Below are 22,146 nucleotides of genomic sequence, written 5' to 3'. Positions count from 1 at the left end.
AAAAAAAAAAAAAAACGCTGAATGCATGACCATGACCTGATGGGAGGTTGGACACACCTCCTTATATCCCCTTCCTCGCTAACAGATATTAGGCGTTCTTCCCTAAGGGCTAAACAGAAACCAGCCCTTTCAGCAGACTCCACACTGATAATGTCAGTTACTAGTTTATCTTCCCAGTTATAGAACAAAGACAATTAAATTTTTTTTTTTTTTTTTTTTCGTCAGAGTCTTGCTCTGTCGCCCAAGCTGGAGTGCAGTGGCACCATCTCGGTTCGCTGCAACCTCTGCCTCCTGGGTTCAAATGATTCTCCTGCCTCAGCCTCCTGAGTAGCTGGGATTACAGGCGCACACCACCATGGCTGGCTAATTTTTGTATTTTTAGTAGAGATGGGGTTTCACTATGTTGGCCAGGCTGGTCTCCAACTCTGACCTCATGATCTGTCCGCCTCGGCCTCCCAAAGTGTTGGGATTACAGGCATGAGCCACCGCGCCCGGCCTGTTGTTATTATTTTTAATAGTTTTGTCTTTTATTCTTCATAGCAAAGATAGGAGTGGTCTATCACAGTTATAATATTAGAGTATTCTAAATTTGTCTGTGTACTTAGTTTTACCAGTGAGTTTTATACCTTCAGATGTCTGCTTGTTACACATTAGCATCCTTTTCTTTCAGATTGAAGAACTGCCTTTAGCATTTTTTATAAGACAGGCCTGGTGTTGATGAATTTCCCCATCTTTGTTTGTCTGGGAAAGTCTTTCATCTCTTCTTCATGTCTGAAGGATAGTTTTACTGGATGAAGTATTCTTGGTTGATGTTTTTTTCCTTCCGCACTTTGACTGTCATCCCACTCCCTCCTAGCCTGTAAGGTTTTTGCCAAGAAGTCTGCTGCCAGACCTATTGGAGCTCCTTTACTTGTTATTTGCTTGTTTTCTTTTTTAAAAATTACAATTTAATTTAAGTGTTTTGTAGAAATGGGAGTCTCACTATGTTGCCCAGGCTGGTCTTGAACTTCTGGCCTCAAGCAATCCTCCTACCATAGTTTCCTAAAGTGTTGGGATTACAAGCATAAGCCACCACACCTAGCCTATTTGCTTCTCTTCTCTTGCTGGTTTTATGACCTTTTCTTTGTCCTTGACCTTTGAAAATTTGATTATTATATGCCTTGGAGTAGTCTTATTTAGTTAAATTTAATTGGGAACTTTTTACCTTTCTGTACCTGAATATGTATATCTTTCTCTAGGTTTGGAAAGTTCCCTGTTATTATTGCTTTGAATAAATTTTCTACTCCCCTCTGTTCTCATTCTGCACTCCCTCTTGAATGCCAGTGACTCGTACATTTGTTTTTTTGTTTGTTTGTTTTGTTTTGTTTTAGATGGAGTCTTGCACTGTTCACCCAGGGTGGAGTGCAGTGGCACAATCCCTGCCCACTGCAGCCTCCGCCTCCAGGGTTCAAGCAGTTCTCCTGCCTTAGCCTCCCAAGTAGCTGAGATTATAGGCGCCAGCCACCACGCCCAGCTGATTTTTTTTTTTTTTTTTTTTGTATTTTTAGTAGAGACAGGGTTTCACCATGTTGGTCAGGCTGGTCTCGAACTCCTGACCTCGTGATTCGCCTACCTTGGCCTCCCAAAGTGCTGGGATTACAGGCGTGAGCCACCTCTCCTGGCCACATTTCTTCTTTTGACACTACTGCACAGATTCTTTAAGCTTCCTTTTGTTCTTTTTCATTCTTTTTTTGCTTTCCTCCTCTGTATTTTCAAATATCCTGTCTTTGAGCTCACAGATTTATTCTGCTTTATAATTTCTGCTGTCGAGACAGCATTTTGATGCATTTTTGTTTGTTCAATGTATTTCACCTCCAGGATTTCTGTTTGATTTTTTAAAGATTATTATTATTATTTACTTATTTATTTATTTTGAGACAGAGTTTTGCTCTTGTTGCCCAGGCTGGAATGCAGTGGCGTGATCTCGGCTCACTGCAACCTCCACCTCCCAGGTTCAAGTGATTCTCCTGCCTCAGCCTCCCGAGTAGCTGGGATTACAGGCACCTGCCACAACGCCCGGCTGATTTTTTTTTTATTTTTAGTAGAGATGGGGTTTTACCATGTTTGTCAGGCTGGTCTCGAACTCCTAACCTCAGGTGATCCGCCTGCCTCAGCCACCCAAAGTTCTGGGATTACAGGCGTGAGCCACCGCACCTGGCCAAGATTATTTTAATCACTTTGTAAAGTTTCTCTCATAGATTTCTGAATTATTTCTCTGTGTTTTCTTGAAGTTTGTTGGGCTACCTCAAAACAACTATTTTGAATTCCCTGTCTTAGATTATACTTCTCAATCTCTTCAGGATGGATCACTGGCACCTTATTTAGTTGGTTTGATGAGGTCATAGTTCCCTTAATGTTCTTGATGCTTTCCAATGTGTGTCAATATCTGGGCATTGAAGAAATGGATATTTATTCTAATTTTTGCAATCTGGCCTTGTTTGTACCTGTCTTTCAGAGGGCCTTCCAGGAATTCAAAGGAGCCTGGCTGTTGAGTTCCCTAAGCCTGTGGTCACTGTACCCATCTTAGCACTAGAGGGCACTGTAAGCCTATGTAGCTGGGACTCTGTTATAGACTCCAATGTGCCTGGCCCAGATGGACCTGAGTAAGACCCAGGGAGAGTTCCCCACCTCGTGTGGTAATGCTGGCCAGGGCCCTGAACCAGGTGCTGGTTTTGTTGTTGTGGGCTTGGTACTGGGTTCCAAGGAAAAGTTTCATGCATAATTCCGTCTCCTTCCCCAAAGCAGACGGTGTCTTTCTCTGCACCACATTGCCTACAGTTGGAGGGAAAGGTGATGTGGGCAATTCTGCAGCTGCCACAGCTGATGCTATGCAGGGTTACACCTGAAGCCTATGGCCTCTTGGACCAGGGTGGAAATGGGTCATGCCCAAGGCCCAGGCCGCTACCATGCTGAAGTTTATTTGGGGCCCAGTGATGTGACAATCACATTCATCCTGATGGGGTGGTAAATTCTTTCTGGTGCTTAGTGTGGGTCCACAGTCTTTGTCCATGGGCACAGGCCTGGAATTAGGCTGTGGGGTTTTTTCTGGTCCTGTGTATTACTGTGGCATACTTAGTACTGGGCTCTAAGGCAAAGTGCCATGTCCACTAACCTCTCCTGCCATGTGGACAGTGTCTCTCATCACTACCTAGGGTTGGGGGAGGGTTGGTACAGTTAATATGAGACTCTCCTTCCTGTTATCTTTAATGCATCTTCTTCTTCTTGTAAAATCTAGTACTTCTATCTATCAACTGGTTTTCCTAGCTCTAGCAAAGATATCTTCTTGTGTGGATAGTTGTTCAACTTGATGTTTCTGTGGGGAACTGTCACTGAAGTGTCCTATTCTGCCATCTTGCTGTGCCTCTGTGTTACTGATCTGTTGTTTGTTTGTTTGTTTATTTTTTTTTTTTGAGATGGAGTCTTGCTCTATCACTCAGGCTGGAGTGCAGTGGCGCCATCTTGACTCACTGCAACCTCCGCCTCCCAGGTTCAAGCGATTCTTCCTGGCTCAGCACTCTGAGTACCTGGGGCTACAGGCATGCATCACCCTCCATGCCTGGCTAATTTTTCTTGTATTTTTAATAGAGATGGGGTTTTCAATGTTGGCTAGGCTGATCTCAAACTCTTGACCTCAGGTGATTTGCCCACCTCAGCTGAACAAAGTGCTGGGATTACAGGCATGAGCCACTGCACCCAGCCTGTTGTTTGTTTATTTTATTTTTTATTTTTTGAGATGGAGTCTTACTCTCTCACTGGGGCTGGAGTGCAGTGGCGTGATCTCAGCTTCCTGCAACCCCCACCTCCTGGGTTCAAGCGAGTCTCCTGTCTCAGCCTGCTGAGTAGCTGGGATTACAGGCGCCCGCCCCCACGCCTGGCTAATTTTTGTATTTTTAGTAGAGGTGGGGTTTCACCATGTTGGCCAGGCTTATCTCAAATTCCAAACCTCGAGCGATCTGCCTACCTCAGCCTCCCAAAGTGCTGGGATTACAGGCGTGAGCCACCGTACCCGGCCTGTTGTTTATTTTTTATATGAAATTTAGGATCACCTTGTCTAGTTCAATTGCAAGAACTTGTTACTATTTTTAATAGGATCATGTGGATTGACTTAGGGAGAAACCACGTCTTATGCTATAGAACTTTCTAACCAAAAACGTACTAGGTTCAAGCTTTCTTTTTATGTTTTTAAAGTTTTCTTCATATGTCTCTCACATTTCTCGTCAGAGTTATTTCTAAGCATTTTAAGTTTTTTGTTACTTTTATAAATAGGTTTTTTCCTTTATATCTTCTGATTATTTTGTGTGTATTAAAGCTATTGATTTCTGTGAATTAATTTTGCATCTGTTTTTTTGGTTGATTCTCTAGACCTGCACTACTAATTTTAGCAGCTGCTAATACATGTACGTATCTTAATTTTTTTTTTTTTTGAGACGGTGTCTCGCTCTGTTGCCCAGGCTGGAGTGCAGTGGCGTGATCTCGGCTCACTGCAACCTTCGCCTCGATCTTCAATCGATTCTCCTGCCTCAGCCTCCCGAGTAGCTGGGATTACAGGCGCCTGCCACCATGCCTGGCTAATTTTTGTATTTTTAGTAGAGATTGGGTTTCACCATGTTGGCCAGGCTGGTCTCGAACCCCTGATCTCAGGTGATCCACCCATCTCGGCCTCCCAAAGTGCTGGGATTACAGGCGTGAGCCACCGCACCTGGCTTTTTTATAGCTTTTGAGCTGAGATAGATATATTTTTGCTATACTAAGGAAATATCCAACTGTTCCTACTTTATAGCATATTCTTATCCAGAATGGGTATTTCAGAGTCTTTGGAGATTATTTCATCCATCCATCCATCCATCTATTTTTGGGCTAATATTGAACTATTCTTGCATTCCTGGAATAAATCCTATAATACATATTTATGATTCTGATACACTATTCTTTTAATGTGTTGTTGGAGTCCACTTATATTTTAGAATTTTGCATCAATATTTGAATTTTTCTGTGGTTTTTGCTTTCACAATATATTCTTTAGGTTTTATATTACTGTTATACTCCTTTAATAGGAAGGAAAGATGGTAGTTTTCTTTTTCAAGGTTTATGAATAGTTAAAAAAAGTAATAAAAACTTTATACCTATTAAGTTGGCAAAATTTAGGAAGCCAGATGGTGCCAGATTTTGGCAGGACTTTGAGGATATTGGAACCATTGTAGGTTCCTATGACTCAGCAATGTTTGCATAGGTTATGAGAGAACATGTAAGGAATTGTTTATTAAGGCATTATTTGAAGTGGCAATGAGTTGGAGGACATTCGCGAATCTATCACTGAGAAGAATGGGTAGGTAAAATGTGGTAGTTGCACACATGAAATATTAATACTATGCAAGAATCGAAATCAACAGATTAAACACCTAGGCAGAATACTGAGTGAAAAACTTTTTTTTTTTTTTCAGACATAGTCTTGCCGTGTTGCCGAGGCTGGAGTGCAGCGGCACGATCTCGGCTCACTCCAACCTCCAACTCCTGGGCTCAAGAAATTCTCCTGCCTCAGCCTCCCCGGTAGCTGGGACTACAGGTGCCCACCACCATGCCCAGCTTATTTTTTTTGTATTTTTAGTAGAGACGGACTTTAACTATGTTGACCAGGCTGATCTTGAACTCCTGACCTCATGATCCGCCCATAAAATGAGATATATTACTATTTGTAAATTAAACAACATATACAGTATATAAATACAACATATAAAACAATCACTTTTTGCAAGAACACATACAAACAAAAAGATGTACTCTAAGCACATCAGAATGATATGGGTGGGAGAGTGAAATGGGGATGAAAAGTAAAAAAATTTGAGAGCCGGACACGGTGGCTCACACCTGTAATCTCAGCACTTTGGGAGGCTGAGGCAGGAGGATTGCTTGAGCCCAGGAGTTTGAGTCCAGGCAGGGCAACATAGAAAAAAAAAAGCCAGGCGTGGTGCTGCACACCTGTAGTCCTACCTACTCAGGAGGCTGTGGTGGGAGGATTGCTTGAGCCTGGGAAGTCGAGGCTGTGGTGAGCTGTGATCATGCTGCTGTACTCCAGCCTGGGTGACACAGCAAGACCCTGTTTCAAAAAAAAATTCTTTTGAATCATCTTTTAAAGTTTGATATAATAATCCTTTTAAATTGACAAGGCTTGGTGTTTCAGCAGGGGATTAGTTATTTGAAAAACTTCTTCAATGGAAGATGGTCTGTTAAGATCAGGGGTTAGCAAACTATGGCCCTTTGGCCAGATCTGGCCTGCTTCCTGTTTTTGTAAATAAAGTTTTACTGGAATATAGTCATGCCCATTCATGTACATGTCGTCTGTGGTTGTGTTCCCACTACAGTGGCAGAGAGTTGAGTAGCTGCAACTACTCAAATGGCCCACAAAGCCTTAAATATTCAGCATCTAGCTCCCTACAGAAAAAGTTTGCCAACTTTTGGTTTAGATACTTCGTCTCTCCTGGAGCCAGTTTTGATTCTAACTTGTTCATTTCTGTGTATATTGTTATCAATTTCTTTTTCCTGTGATAGTTTCTCCGTCTTTTCTTGCTTCATGGTTGGTAATTTTTTGGAATGTATTTATCTACTGTTTCTTTCTTTTTTTTCCTTTTTTTTTTTCATGTAAGACAGGTAATGTGCTGACATAATAAGGTTTGAGAGAGGCACTTCTCAGACATGTATTTGAAAACCCGATCATCATGCTTACGACCTACAAAAGGATCATGTCCATGGTTTCCTTATGGTTGGATTGAAGTTATGCGTTTTTGGCAAAAAAAAATGCCATAGAAGGGATTTGCCCTTCTCAAGGTTGGGCAAAGAAAAATACAGGATGCTAGTTAAATTCAAAATTTAGACAACAAATAGTTTTATAGTATGAGTATGTCTCATGCAATACCTTATTCTCGGTGCATTGTATCAGAGGTTACCGGATACCGACATGTCCTGTTTCTGCTGATGTGAACTTTGATTAAGGTGGTGTTTGGGGGTCTCTCCACTGAATGTTGCTATATTCTCCTTTATGATTAATGAGCATGGCTGAATGTGGTGGCTCACGCCTGTAATCCCAGTGCTTTGGAAAGCTGAGGCAGGAGGATCAGTTGGGTCCAATATTTTGAGATCAGCCTGGGCAACATAGTGATATGCCATCTCTACACACACACACAAAAGCTATGTTGGTGGTGCATGCCTGTGGGCCCAGCTACTTGGGAGGTGGAGGTGGGAGGATCGCTTGAGCCTGGAGGGGAGTGAAGGCTGTAGTGAGCCATGATTGCACCATTGGCCTTGGACAGAGAGAGACTCTGTCTCAAAAAATCTTGGAGACTGGCTGGGCACAGTGGCTCACACCTGTAATCCCAGCACTTTGGGAGGCAGAGGTGGGTGGATCATGAGGTCAGGAGTTCAGGACCAGCCTGGTCAGTATGGTGAAACCCCGTCTCCACTAAAAATACAAAAATTAGCCAGGCGTGGTGGCACACGCCTGTAGACCCAGTTACACAGAAGGCTGAGACAGGAGAATAGCTTGAACCCAGGAGGCGGGGTTTGCATTGAGCTGAGATGGCACCACTGCACTCCAGCCTGGGCGACAGAGCAAGACTCCATCCCCCGCAGCACCCCCCAAAAAAAAAAATCTTGGAGACTATGGAAAACCCTGTTTTTCCTCAAACTTTCATCCACTGATTTTAGTGTCTACTAGTGTATCTTATCTGTAAAAATTATTACTGTGATATTTTAGTGGCAATTTTGTATTTCCCTCATTCTACATTTATTACTTGGAACTTTTTTTTTTTTTTTTTCACATGCACACATATGTTTATTGCAGCACTAGTCACAATAGCAAAGACTTGGAACCAACCCAAGTGTCCATCAATGATAGACTGGATTAAGAAAATATGGCACATATACACCATGGAATACTATGTAGCCATAAAAATGGATGAGTTCATGTCGTTTGTAGGGACATGGATGAAGCTGGAAATCATCATTCTCAGCCAACCATTGCGAGGACAAAAAACCAAACACAGAAAAAAACACAAAAAGATAAGGCAGAAACAAAAATCCCAGTCACTTGCAGTATCTGTCGGCTTTCAATTTGGCTCTCCTATCCAGAAGCATCTCATGCAAAAATCCATCTTTCTGAGCCTTTTTAAGAATTTCACTGTCTTCTTTACTTATTTTAAGTTTGTGGTCTTGGAAGCTCTGAAATTTCTTTACATAATTGATTTCACATTGTTTTACACTTCCTTTGTCTTCTTCTGGAATGTCATCTTTTTTCTTGGTTTCTCTTTCAGCACAGGATCTAATCTTGATCATTTCTTCTCCTGCTGTTTTACTTTTTGCTTCTATGTCTCCTGCTTCATTGCATCTAATAAAGCAGATTTTGAAAGACTGGTTCCCATTGTTCTCTTGGTCCAATTGCATCTGAACGCCCAACAACAAATCCATCTGAATTTATACCAAGATATTTTCCATAGCCAGATTTCAGGGCAATTCTGGAATCAGATCATTTGATAGCCGCAAACTGCTCTGGAGGACTAGGGCCCTCATCACCTTCCTTGTGTGGAGCTCCCAGGATAAAAAGACCATTGTCGAGTGCATGTATATAGGTTCCCTCATCTATTTCAATGGCTATGGTTCCTGAAATTTCACCAAAGTTTTTTACTGTCCACCAGATTCCAACAATATCAAGCTGGGTTGCTTCGTCTTCTCTTTTTCTCTTCTTCTCTTTTGCTCTTTTTCTTCTTACTCTTCACCTTGGTTCCCTTGAGCACGACCTTGGTAGACTTCACATAGGAGTACTCGGCCATGGCTCCGGGAGACTTCTGCGTGGAGAGGCTGAAGCCGGCTTAGGCCGAGTATGTGACCGGGAGCAGCATCAGGGCGGGGAGGAACAGAAGTGGAGACGAAGCAAACACTCCCTGACAGCGTACGTCTCTCCAGAACCCGCCTCCGTCTTCACCCAAAGGCTGAATCTACTTGGAACTTTTCTCTAAGAAAGTGTAGTCCCTTCTTCCGCCACTTAATTTATTCAACTATTTAATTTTTTTCAGTTTGGAATCATATTCTTTGGGGTATAATTCAATACGTACTGTCATTATTAATTTCATTGTTCAACTTGTTCCAGCTTTAATTATTTGGAGTTCTTTCAGCTTGGGTCTTGTGTCCTTTTGACATGCCCTGTCTTTTTTTTTTTTTTTTCTTTTTGAGACAGGGTCTTGCTCTGTTGCCCAGACACAGTCATGGCTCACTACAGCCTCGACTTCCCTGGGTGCCGGTGATCCTCCCACCTTAGCCTCCTGAGTACCTGGAGTACAGGTGCGCGCCACCACGTCCGGCTACTTTTGTATTTTTGTTTTCTAGACACGGGGTTTTACCATGTTGCCCAGGCTGGTGTTGAACTCCTGGGCTCAAGGGATCTGCCCACCTCAGCCTCCCAAAGTGTTGGATTACAGACGTGAGCCACCGTGTCTGGCCCTTGAGCACTTCTTTAATTGATTTTTTTATTGTTATAATCCATTGGCTTTAGTATATTCATAGAGTTGTGTATCCATCACCAATTTTAGGACATTTTCATTACTCACCTAGTTATTCCCTAAATTCATCATTCCCCAGCCCTTGGCAACCACGAATCTACTTTCTGTCCCCATGGATTTGCCTATTCTGGACATTTCATATCAATGGAATTATACAATATATGATCCTTTTTGATGGCTTCTTTCTCTTAGCATAATGTTTTCAGGATTGTGTTAGTTTCCTAGAATTGCTGTAACAAATTACCACTCACAGAGTGGCTTCAAACAACAGACATTTATGCTCTCATAGTTCTGTAGGCTAGAAGTCCAAAATTTTGGTGTTAGCAGCACCATACTCCCTCAGAAAGCTCCTGGGAGAAGGATCTGCTCCAAGCCTCTTTCCAGGCTTCTGATGGTTACCAGCAATCCTTGGCATTCACTCCCATTTCTATCTGTCTTCACATGACATTCTCTCTCTCACTCGCACTCTCTCTCTCTGTGTGTGTGTGTCTGTCTCCCTGTCTGTTTGTCCCTGTGTTTTCACATAGCCTTCTTTTTTTTTTTTAATTTAATTTTTTTTTAAGAGACAGGGTCTCTGTTACCTGGACTGGACTGCAGTGGTGCAATCACAGCTCATTCTTACCTGCAACACCTGACCTCAAGTGATCCTCCCGCCTCAGCCTCTCAAAGTACTAGAATTACCATCGTAAGCTACCACATAACTTTTTTTTTTTTTTTTTTGAGACAGAGTCTTGCTCTGTCACCCAGGCTAGAGTGCAGTGGTACGATCTTGGCTCACTGCAACCTCCGCCTCCTGGGTTCAAGTGATTCTCCTGCCTCAGCCTCCCAGGTAGCTGGGATTACAGGCATCTGCCACCATGCCCGGCTAATTTTTTGTATTTTTAGTAGAGATGGGGTTTCACCATGTTGGCCAGGCTGGTCTCCAACTTCTGACCTCAGATGATCCACTCGCTTCAGCCTCCCAAAGTGTTGGATTACAGGCGTGAGCCACTGCACCCAGCTCCACATTGCCTTCTTATAAGGACATTAGTCATTGGATTTAGGGACCACTCGAATCCAGTACTATGTTATATTAACTTGGTTACATCTGCAAGGACCTTATTTTCAAATTAGGTCAAATTCACGGATACTGGGGGTTCGCACTTCAACATATTTTCAATGGAGACAGTGATTTAACCCACAACAAGGGGTCCTTCATGTTTTAAAATATATGAGAGTTTCATTCCTTTTTATGGCTGAGTAATACTCCATTGTATGAATAAACCGCATTTTATTTATCCATTCTTCAGTTGATGGACATTTAGGTTGTTTTCCACTTTTTGCCTACTAATGAATATTGCTGCTGTGAACATCCCTGTAAAGCTTTTGTATGGATATGGTTTCATTTCTCTTGGGTATGTATCTAGAGTTGAGTTGCAGGATCATAGAGGAACTGCCAGACTGATTTTCACAGTGGCTGTCCTATTTTGCCTTCCCACGAGCAGTATATGAGCAGTGTGTTTCTCTCCGTCCTCACCAAGAGTTGCCATGACCTATTTTTGATTATAGCTGTCCTAGTGGATCAGAAGTAGTACCTTATTGTGGCTTCAGTTCCATTGCCCTGATGGCTAATGGTGTTGAGCATCTTTTCATGTGCCTTTGCCCATTTATATATCTTCTTTTTTTTTTTTTTTTTTTTTTTTTGAGACGGAGTCTCGCTCTGTCGCCCAGGCTGGAGTGCAGTGGCGCGATGTCGGCTCACTGCAAGCTCCGCCTCCCGGGTTCACGCCATTCTCCTGCCTCAGCCTCCCGAGTAGCTGGGACTACAGGCGCCCGCCACCACGCCCGGCTAATTTTTTGTATTTTTAGTAGAGACGGGGTTTCACCGTGTTAGCCAGGATGGTCTCGATCTCCTGACCTCGTGATCCGCCCACCTCGGCCTCCCAAAGTGCTGGGATTACAGGCTTGAGCCACCGCGCCCGGCCATTTATATATCTTCTTTGGAGAAATATCTAGTCAGATATTTTGTCTATTTTAAGATTTGGTTATTTGTCTTTTTAAGAGTCCCTTAGCAAATATATATAATTCACAGAAAATGTCCTCCCATTCATCCATTCATTGTGTCTGTTCACTGTCTTGATATAGTGCCCTTTGAAGCCAAAAGTTTAATTTTAATGATGTCCAGTTTACTTTTTATTGTTGTTCCTTGTGCTTTGGTTTCATATCTAAGAAACAAGTGCCTAATCCAAGATTACAAAGATTATGCCTCTGTTTCCTCCTAAGAGTTTTATGCTTTTAGCTTCCACATTTCATTCTTTGGCCCATTTTGAGTTAATTTTTACATATGGTGAGAGCTAGGGGTTGAATTTCAGTCTTTTCCATATGGATATCCAGTTCTCCCAACAACATTTGTTTAAAAGATTATTATTTTGCCCTTTGAATTGTCTTGGCACTCTTGTCAAAGATCAGTTGACTATAGACATATGGCTTTACTTCTGGACTCCTAATTCTATTCCGTTGATCTACATATCTGTCCTTATGCCAGTACCACACTTTTTGCGTGTGTGTGACAGGGTCTCGCTATCTTGCCCAGGCTGGTCTCAAACTCCTGGCCTCAAGCGATCCTCCCACCTCAGCCGCCCAAAGTGCTAGGATGACAGGTGTGAGCTATTGCACCCAGCCTCACACTGTCTTCTTTACTGTAGTTTTGTAGTACCTTTAGAAGTCAGGAAGTATGCATCTTCCAACTTTGTTCTTTTTCAAGATTACTTTGACTATTCTGGGTTTCTCAGATTTCCATATGAATTTTAGGATCAGCTTGTCAATTTCTGCAGAGAAGTCAGCTGGGATTTTCATTGGGATTACTTTGATGGATAGATCAATTGGGGGAGCATTGCTATCTTAACAATATTAAGTCTTTAGCTCTGTGAATATGGGATGTCATCGCGTTTATTTAGGTTTAATTTCAACAATGTTTTGAAGTTTTCAGAGTATAAGTTTTATGCTTATTTTATTAAATTTATTCCTAAGTATTTTATTCCTGTTGACAGTATTATAAATGGAATTGTTTTCACTTCATTTTCAGTTTCTTCATTGCTATTATGCACAAATAAAATCGATTTTTGTACATCGTTCTTGTCTCCTATACCCTTGCAGAATTCATTTATTAGTTCTAATGGTTTTTTAAAATAGATTCCTTAAGATATTCTATATGCAAGATCATGTCATCTGCCTTTTTTGTTGTTGTCTTGTCAGTTGTGCTGGCTAGAATTTCCAGTACAATTTTATTAGTTGTGGTGAGAGCAGATGTCCTTGTCTTACGCCTGATTTGAGGAGGAAGGTATCCATCTTTCACCATTAAGTATGATGTTAGCTGTGGATGTTTGATAGCCAACCTTTATCAGGTTGAGGAAATTCCCCTATATTCCTAGTTTTTTGAATATTTTTATCATGAAAAGGTACTGGATTTAGTCAAATACTTTTTTCTGGTGTCTACTGAGATAATGTTACGGGGTTTTTTCTTTTATTAATATAGTGCATTGCATTGATTTTTGTATGTTGAGCCAGCCCTGTGTTTCTGTGATAAATCCTACTTGCTCATGATATATGATCTTTTTTATGTGTTGCTAGATTTCAGTTTACTAGTATTTTGTTGAGGATTTGTGTGTGTGTATTCATAAGGGATATTGCTCTATAGTTTACTTGTGATGTGTTTGCCCAGTTTTTGTATCAGGGTAATTCTGGCCCTATAGAATGAGTTGGCAAGTGTTCCCTCCTGATTTTTGGAAGAATCTGGGAAGGATTGGTATTAATTCCTTAAACATTTGGTACATTTTCCTAATGAAGCTATCTTGAAATTTTCTTTGATCACTAATTTAGTATCTTAAATCTGTAAACAAAATATGCACTAAGATTTTTTTTTTTTTTTTTTTTGAAATGGTGTCTCGCTCTGTCCCCCAGGCTGGAGGGCAGTGGCGCGATCTCAGCTCACTACAAGCTCCGCTTCCTGGGTTCACACCATTCTCCTGCCTCAGCCTCCAGAGTAGCAGGGACTACAGGCCCTCCACCATGCCAAGCTAATTTTTTTGTATTTTTTTAGTGGAGACAGGGGTTTCACCATGTTAGTCAGGATGGTCTCGATCTCCTGACCTCGTGATCCACCGGCCTCAGCCTACCAAAGTGCTGGGATTACAGGCGTGAGCCACCCCGCCCAGGCTGTACTAAGATGTTTTATTTCTCCTTGAGTCAGTTTAACTTTTGAGTCAGTAATTTACATTATTGAATTTGTCGGCATATAGTTCATAGTATTCATTTATTTTTATTTCTTTTTATGGATGTTTTTAAAGCTAAAAATTTCCCTCTGAGCATTGCTTCAGCCATTTCCCATAGCTTGTGACATGTATTTTCATTTTTAATATAATTTTGCATTTTCTGTTTGTATTTCTTCCTTGATCCAATTGTTGTTGAGAATTTCTTAAACCGTTTTTGAGGCCAGGTGCAGTGGCTTATGCTTCAAACTCCTGGACTCAAGGGATTCTCCCGCCCAGCCTCCCAGGCAACTATACTACAGGCACAGTTATCTTTTAAATTATATTTTCTTGTAATTCTGTTATACTCCTCCATCTCCCAGCATATCTTTGATCCATAAAGCATAAAGGATCCATTTTGGTATGTCTGTGAAATGGGTCTCTGATGCAATCTTTTTTTTTTTTCAGATGGCTGCCCATTTGTCTCAGCAGTACTTATTGATTAATTTATGGATGTTTATTTTTGGAAGTCACTATCCAATAATTTTTGGATATTTATTTTTGTACAGCACTGGGAACAGATTAGGTTACCTAGGAATATATTATGGAGTGAGAAAATAGGGCCCAGGCCTGAATTTTGAAGGGATCCCAAAATGTCAACAGTTGAAGAGGATGAATCAACAACAAAAAAAAAACCACTCAGAGAGATGAGAAGCCAGGGGCTTCTGGAAGTGATTCTGTCAGTAAAAGGGAGAGACTGGCTAAGTCAAAGCTTGCTGAGAGATTCAGGAAGTGTAGGACAGAAGTTATTCACAAGATCCAGCCACATGGACACCATGGACCTTGGTGACTGCTGTTTGGAGGAGTGACGAGGGCAAATGTTAGATTAGGGTGGGTTCAGAAGTCAGTGAGAAGTAGGAGATGGCAAACAGCGAAACTAGTTGCAAGAAGCCTATCTGTGAAGGGCAGGAGACTGAAGAGGAGGGTTTTAAAGATGAGAGAAGCCGGGCACAGCGGCTCACGCCTGTAATCCCAAAACTTTGGGAGGCCGCAGAGGGGAGGATCACTTGAGCCCAGGAGTCTAAGACCAACATGGGAGGAAGAACTCCGCCTACAGGGAGTTGCAGGGAGTGTTAGGACAGGGTGAGATCCTGTCTTTACAATTTTTTTTTTTTTTTTTTTTTTTGAGATGGAGTCTGTCTCTGTTGTGCCCAGGCCAGAGTGCAGTGGCACAATCTCGGCTCACTACAACCTCTGCCTCCTGGGTTCAAGCGATTCTCTCAAGTAGCTGGGATTACAGGCGCCCGCCACCACGCCTGGCTAATTTTTTGTATTGTTAGTAGAGTTGGGGTTTCACCATGTTGGTCAGGCTGGTCTCAAGCTCCTGACCTCAGGTGATCTACCGCCTTGGCCTCCCAAAGTGTTGGGATTACAGGCATGAGCCACCGCCCAGCCCCCAAATTTTTTTTTTAAATTAGCCAAGTGTTGTGGCTAATAGGAAAGATCTAGTGAAGAGGAAGAGGTGGGGGCAACAAGTGAAGAGACTGGTGATCAGTAGTGAAAGGCTTCTGACAGGGCAGTGTGAGAGCTAAGCCAGAGGCAGAAGGACCTGCTGTCTGTCACAGCAGGTGAGGAGGAGATGAGGGTGGAGAGAGAACTGTCTTCATTTCCTCCTTTATTGTGATCAGAGTAGCAGTAGGTTAGAGGTGATGATGGAGGTAAGATGGTGGGTGCCTGTGAGTTCCTCTGTTGTTGAGGAGCTTGCTGAGGTGGAGGTGTGGTGACCACATTGCAGATCCAGAGGGTCACCCCATCTAATCCCCAGTTAGGACCTTTAGCTTGACTGCTGCACCTGGGGTGGGGGCCAAGCGTTCAGCTTTTCATAGCCCATTACTTTTCCTCCCATCCCATCTTCCACATTTATTACCCCGCTAAACCCCCTCTAGCCATGGCCTCATTCTTGTTGCCCTGGTGGTGCAGAGAGCCTCTCATGCACTGATCCCTGGTACCCCCTAGCTTGGAAGGCTGGCAGAGCACCCCATACTCTCAGGCCCAGGTTGTTCTGATCCCTGTTGGAACTATCCTGTAAGCAGCCTCTGCCTGTGGCTTAGAGGGGGAGCAGAGATCGTCTAGACACCCATTTCTGTTGCTGTAGTCTTCTTGGGGGGACGTCCAGCCTCTTGTATTCCCATCTGGGAAGACCTTTGCAGTTGAGTCATCCCACTGGAAGCTGTGAGATGCAGTTCAGAGGCAGAGGAGATAATTCTGTGCTTGCCTTCTGGCTCTGTCCTGAGTATCTTCTCTTCTGCAGGGGCACACAAACTTGCCTGATTCCAGGGATGTATGGATAGGGGATGAGCGAGGAGGCCATTCTGCAGGGAGGAAGAACTCCGCCTACAGTGAGTTGCAGGGAGTGTTGGGCATAGCCAGCTGCCTGGTTTGGGGACTTAGGGGCTGATGGCTGCTAGATCTTAGTGAGTCACTGGTCTGCGGGAGAGCTGTTGCTGTCCTGAGACCCTGATGTTCAGTGCTATCCCAGGGCCTCCACCTATTTCTTGTAGGCCGCAGAGCCTCCCTGGGCAGTTGCTGCTGTTCACCATCCAGTCTGTCCAGCTTGGGGACCTGCTTTTCCTCTTCCTACCAGGATTTGGCCAAGCATGTCGTGGACACTTCTATGGCTGATGTGAGTAACTGCTCCCACCCATCCCCATCATTCCTTTACCCAGACCTCTGCTGGGTGTGCAGGAAGAGAAAGTAGGAAAAAAGCTGGGCAGATGAGGAGCCCAAGGCTCGTGGGCATCTTCAGTGGTTCTTCATCTTGAGAAAAGGGGAATTCGGGTCAGGCACAGTGCTCATGCCTGTAATCCCAACATTTTGGGAGGCTGAAGCAGGAGAATCACTTGAGGTCAGGAGTTTGAGACCAGCCTGGGAAGCATAGCAAGACCCTGTCTCTACAAAAAAATAAAAACATTAGGCCAGGCGTGGTAGCTCACACCTGTAATCCCAGCACTTTGGGAGGCTGAGGTGGGAAGATTGCTTGAGTCCAGGAGTTCAAGACCAGCCTGGGCAACATGGTGAGACCCTGTCTCTACCAAAAAATACAAAAAGATAGCTGGGTGTGGTGGTGTGTACCTATAGTCCTAGAGACTGGGAGACTGAGGTGGGAGGATTGCTTAAGCCCAGGAGGTTAACGCTGCAGTGAGCCGTGATTATGCCACTCCATTCCAGCCTGGGTAACAGAGCTAGACTCTGTCTCAAAAAAAAAAGAAAAGGGGAATTTAGCAGGTGCAGGCCAGACTGACTAACCCAGGGGCTTAGTTTTTACTGTGCCTCCTAATTTGGGTGTGGCCATTGTGTCCCCAGGTAATGGCTGCTTGTTCGGATAATTTGCACAACCTCTTCAGCTGCCAGGCAACTGCTGGCTGGAAGTAAGTTTGTGTAGGGTCCTTTGTACAGTGCCTGTCTTGGTCCTAAGCTTGTCACCCTGCTTGGCTTCTCTCCTCCTTTCCCTTACCTGGATTCCTCAAGTCTTCACTCTGAGCCCCTCCTTGGTGACCCTTAGAGCCCATTTTTGACCGCTTCCTATTTTCTTCTTGGTGTGTCCCCCCAGCTATCAGGGTGAGGAGCAGGCGGTGCAGCTTTACTACAAGGTGTTTTCTTCCACTCGGCATGGCTTCCTGGGGGCAGGTGTGGTGTCCCAGCCGCTGTCTCACGTGTGGGCGGCTGTCAGTGACCCCACTCTGTGGCCCCTGTATTACAAGCCCATCCAGACAGCAAGGCTGCATCAGCAAGTGACCAACAGCATCAGCCTGGGTGAGCCCAGGGAAGGAAGGCTTCCACGGGGCCTGGTTTCTGGTGTGCCCAGTAGGGTCTTGCTGGGGGATAGAGGTGGAGGGTTGGAGGCAGCCCTCTTGGGAGGCCAGGTACTCAGGTTACCTTGATTGCTCAGCCTAGGTTGAGCTAGGTGTCAAGTGATGGGGGAGGGCTCCCTGACCAGGAAGGCTTTAGGACTAGGTCTGTCCATGGGCCTCCTGACCTTCCTTATCCCTGTCCCTCCAGTGTACTTGGTGTGCAACACCACCCTGTGTGCACTGAAGCAGCCACGGGATTTCTGTTGTGTCTGCGTGGAAGCCAAAGAGGTGCCTGCCTTGGTGGTAAAGACGTTGTGGGAAGAACTTGGGCTGAAGTGTCGTGAGAAACAATCTATGTGGGCCTCAGGTCCTCTAGGGGAAGGAGGGCAAATTGGGGCTGGAGCCAGGGTAGGGGTGGCTTGAAGGCTGGCCCAGTGTTGCCTTTCACCATACTGTCTACACGGGAGCCTGTTCCTGTTTTGTCCACACTACACAGGCAGGACTCCCATTTCCCTCTGTCCCCAGGGTCACCTGTCTGTCATGGCAGCCCAGTCTGTGTATGATACATCCATGCCAAGACCCAGCAGAAAAATGGTTCGCGGTGAGATCCTGCCCAGTGCCTGGATCTTGCAGCCCATCACTGTGGAAGGGAAGGAAGTCACCAGAGTCATCTACTTGGCCCAGGTGATAAATCCTTTGCAGCTGGTCTCACAGCACAGGCTGACTTGGTCCCACAGCCCCCTGGGATTTTTCTGTCTCGCTGTTGAACACCCTCCAGTGCCCAGGCCCTTTGGCCTGAGACACGGAGACTCGAGGGCTTCCTGGGCTTGCAGTAAGGGAAGTCAGTGGGGAACTGGAGAGAAGGGAATGAGACAGGAGTTTATCAATCTTTTCTGAAGCTGCTGTTACCGAAAACCTAGTGACCTGCATCCCGTGGGTGATCCCAGTGTCCTTAGGAGATAGATGAGTCATTGTGAGGCAAAAGCAGCAGCCTCGGCAGAGCGGAGTGATGAGCTGTTGGGTTCACCTCTCCCCTCCCAGTCCCTTGACTTGTATTTTGTCACTAGGAGGTGAATGCCAATACTTAGATCTGAATGGCAGAGCCCAGGGGCCTGTAAACACTAAGCCACAATCTGAGGTGCCTCTCCCATCACCACAGGCTGGGGGAACTCCATGGGGCTGGAGTGCGCCTGGCATACTCTCTCAAATCTATTTGCACCTTAAATTCTTCTTTCTCTGCTTTCAGGTGGAACTTGGTGCTCCAGGCTTCCCACCTCAGCTCCTGAGCTCTTTCATCAAACAGCAGCCACTGGTTATAGCCAGACTGGCTTCCTTCCTTGGTAGCTAGCATCTCACCGTCAAGATGGTGCTGCTGAGATGCAGGCCCAGACTGCTCAAGAGAGACACTGTGGCAGTTCCTTGTTACTTTCCATACCCCAGTGCAGGAAAAGCTGATGCTACCTGCTGTGGCCAATTGGGGCAGACAGCACTGGCCCAGGGATGCTAGCAAAGCCCAGTCAGTACTTGGTCACAGCTGGCACCAGTGCAGAGCAAACGGCCTGAGCTCCTAGCCCAGGCTATCCAGAGTGAATGCAGCTCTGCTCACCTTTTGGATTTCTCACCTTTCTTTCCTGTTTCTGGGACTCTGTGGCAGACAGGCCACTTAAGGACCAGGACTGGGCACAGCCAGCAGAGCCGGGGACTGCAGTGCTTTGGCAAGGTGCTTCCGCAGGCTGGTAGGGAAGCAGGCAGCCACTGGCCAAGACTCTGCTCTGAATCTACCTCCTCTAGCATTCAGCTCTACTATGTGATGGGACGTTAAAAATACCAAAACAGAAAGAGGGTTCAGAAAACAGCTGCACAAACCAGAACACCGATTCAGAATCTTTTCTCCCTGTTGAGTTTTTGCAAAATACTTTATTATTGATTTTTGCTTTATTTCTCCCTTTCCCTCCCAGGAGAAGACATTTGGGTCTTGGCCTGAGTCAGGGGTGTTGAGCGATGATGCTCTGATATGAAGCTGTCACTCTAGAGCTCGGTCAGATGGAAGACACTATAGAACCAGGTTGGACAGATTTGGGGTCAGGGTTGGGGGCTGAGTTCTTTTGAGGACTGGTTGGAGTGGCAGCCAAATGCTGGTTGCTGACAAGGCAAGAGGAATTTCAGAGATTAAACATTGCCCTTTGAGGAAGGGAGAGGAGGTGAATGAACTCCCAGAGGAAGTGAGTGGCTTGTTGGGAGGAAGCTCAGTTCCAGAACTTACCTCAGTGCACTTGGGAGGGGTGGAGTCCTGAGCATTCCATGATTTCTGCTCCAGCCCCACCTATCCTAGGATGGGATGGGATGGGATGGAGAGTGGGTTCAGTTTTCTTGTACTTTAGCCTGGCTGAACATGAACTCTGTGTTTACCTGCAAGTGGCAGGGGTGGGAAAGATTCTCATCTTTAGTTCTGGTGCCCAAAATCTTTGGTAGATGGAGGCTAACTGGGGATTCGGAAGACGTGGTAAAAGATATATTTCTGTAGTGTGGCAGAGATGTATTTTTCTAAAGTGTTTGCAGGGCATTCTTCCCTCTTACCTCAGATTATTTATATATTGTTGATTGAAGGTTTTTTTAAATTGCTTTTAAACTTCTATTTCTCGGGTAAATTTTTTGGTGACATGATATATTTAACACCCTATTTATATACTCCTACCTCTTTTCATATAAATCTCTTACTAAGACTACTGACCAAAAAAGAACATTTTAAAATTAAAAGTCCTCTGTGTACTTTATCTAGTGAAGAGTAGATGAAATCCTGCACCGGGATAGCCTAAGTGTGTGATTCGAGCTTGGCAGAGTTAGCTGGAGATCACCCTGGCAATACCCACTCATAGCCATTTCAAAGATTCAGTTTACATGTATGTATAGTTTCCCATGAACTTGGCATTGCTTTGCAGGGTAAACAGCAACCAGGTAAGTTGCTCAACTATAGCCCAAGTAAGAACTGAAGGGGAGAATCCAGAACAGTCACTGCCACACCTAACAGTGACCACAGTGCCCTGGGGCTTCTGAGGCAGAGCCACCTATGGGAATCTGAGTCAGGGGATAACCAGGAGGTGACCCTGTCCGCCTTAATAGAGAAGCCAGCCGGGCACGGTGGCTCACGCCTGTCATCCCAGCACTTGGGGAGGCCAAGATAGGTGGATCACCTGAGGTCAGGAGTTTGAGACCAGCCTGACCAACATGGTGAAACCCTGTCTCTACTAAAAATACAAAAAATTAGCAAGGCGTGGTGGCACGTGCCTGTAATCCCAGCTACTTGGGAGGCTGAGGCACAAGAATCGCTTGAACCTGGGAGGGGGAGGTTTCAGTGAGCCCAGATTGTGCCACTGCACTCCAGCCTGGGCGACAGAGTGAGACTCCGTCTCAGAAAAAGAAAAAAAAAAAAAAAGCAACACCAGACCTGACTGAATCAGCAAGCGAAAGATTGAGAGGGATCTTGTAGCAAAAAGCAGAAGTGGAGTCAGATTTTGGATTCATTGTGTGGTTCTCATACTTTTGCATACATCAGAATCACCTGAATGCTTTCTTATGCCCCAGGATGGGCCCTACACCAGGTTACTGGTTTGGTAGCCCCGGGGAGGGACCAGAGAATTTGTGTTAACAAGAAGTCCCAGGGGACCCTGAAGTTTGCTGGTCTGGGGACCACATTTTATAAACAGCTGGCTTTGACAATTAGAGAGCAGACATACAGAATCTGGTTAGTTCACTGACCCACTAGCTGCCTGTCTCCATAATCCTTAGAGTAGCCTTTAAGGCTCACACAGGCCAGCAGGCATCGGGAACATGTTAAATTTCCATTCAGATTCCCAAGAACTCGTTTTTAACTCAGTGGGCCTTAAGCCAGGCCTGGGTTATGGCCCAGCCCTTCAGTCTCAGCATCCTTAGGGGTTTCAGGTTTTCCTCTCCTGCTCATTCCATGTCACACACCTCAGCTGGGTCCTCTGGCACAAGTCAAGGAGTAGCCACAAGCCTGACGCTGACCCTAAGCTTCCTGGGGGCAGTGCTGTGGTTTAATCACACCCAATGCTAGGCTCTGGGCATAGAAAGCTTTTTTTTTTTTTTTTTTGAGACAGGGTGTCACTCTGTAGCCCAAGCTGGACTGCAGTGGCGTGATCATGGCTCACTGTAGCCTTGACCTCCTGGGCTCAAGAGATCCTCTGACCTCAGCTTTCCAAGTAGCTGTGACCCCAGGCATGGACCACCACTCCTGACCAATTTTCTTTTGTATTTTTTATAAAGATGAGGCTTCCCCATGTTGCCCCGGCTGGTTCAAACTCCTGAGCACAAGTGATCCTCCCGCCTTGACCTCCCAAAGTGCTAGGATTACAGGTGTGAGCCACTGTGCCCGGCCGAGAAAGCATTCCTTAAAGCTTTTTTGGTTCCCAGGCATTCAGAACAAATTGGATTTAAAGGATAAAGATTAAAGGCCTTTGAAAATGA

At 44.8% G+C, this 22,146-nt stretch overlaps 1 protein-coding gene, 1 long non-coding RNA gene, 1 other non-coding gene and 1 pseudogene across 9 annotated transcripts in view; 1 reads left to right on the top strand and 3 right to left on the bottom strand.

Annotated features, from left to right (window-relative positions):
* The window catches only part of STARD9 (StAR related lipid transfer domain containing 9), a 149,154-nt gene extending 128,736 nt beyond the window's left edge, over window positions 1-20,418 (top strand). Inside the window, exons 27-33 of one of the 6 annotated variants that reach the window (XM_003266783.4) lie at window positions 16,122-16,209; window positions 16,372-16,493; window positions 17,174-17,238; window positions 17,421-17,623; window positions 17,870-17,949; window positions 18,187-18,345; window positions 18,908-20,418. In XM_003266783.4, coding sequence (XP_003266831.2) covers window positions 16,122-16,209; window positions 16,372-16,493; window positions 17,174-17,238; window positions 17,421-17,623; window positions 17,870-17,949; window positions 18,187-18,345; window positions 18,908-19,009 — 819 coding nt within the window. In that variant the 3' untranslated portion in view covers window positions 19,010-20,418. Of the gene's footprint in view, window positions 1-16,121; window positions 16,210-16,371; window positions 16,494-17,173; window positions 17,239-17,420; window positions 17,624-17,869; window positions 18,098-18,186; window positions 18,346-18,907 lie in introns of those variants that run through there. The other 5 variants (XM_030814227.1, XR_004030459.1, XR_004030458.1 and 2 more) reach the window with 5 other exon arrangements.
* LOC115835782 lies at window positions 6,675-6,775 on the bottom strand. The gene has a single exon (XR_004030801.1). It is a non-coding gene; the product is annotated as a small nucleolar RNA U13 (small nucleolar RNA).
* Window positions 8,061-8,993, bottom strand: LOC100599828 (annotated as a pseudogene). The gene has a single exon (XR_001115856.2). The product of XR_001115856.2 is annotated as a protein FRG1 pseudogene (transcript).
* On the bottom strand, window positions 19,559-20,844 carry LOC115835478. The gene is made up of 2 exons (XR_004030462.1): window positions 19,925-20,844; window positions 19,559-19,803 (listed from the first exon to the last, which is right to left on the bottom strand). It is a non-coding gene; the product is annotated as an uncharacterized LOC115835478 (long non-coding RNA).
* Between the last annotated feature and the right edge of the window lie 1,302 nt (window positions 20,845-22,146).

The sequence above is a fragment of the Nomascus leucogenys genome, chromosome 6 (genome assembly GCF_006542625.1).
Source record: "Nomascus leucogenys isolate Asia chromosome 6, Asia_NLE_v1, whole genome shotgun sequence".
NCBI classification, from domain to species: Eukaryota; Metazoa; Chordata; class Mammalia; order Primates; family Hylobatidae; genus Nomascus; species Nomascus leucogenys.
The sequence above is the reverse complement of the archived record's forward strand: the minus strand, read 5'-3'. Positions and strand labels throughout refer to the sequence as shown.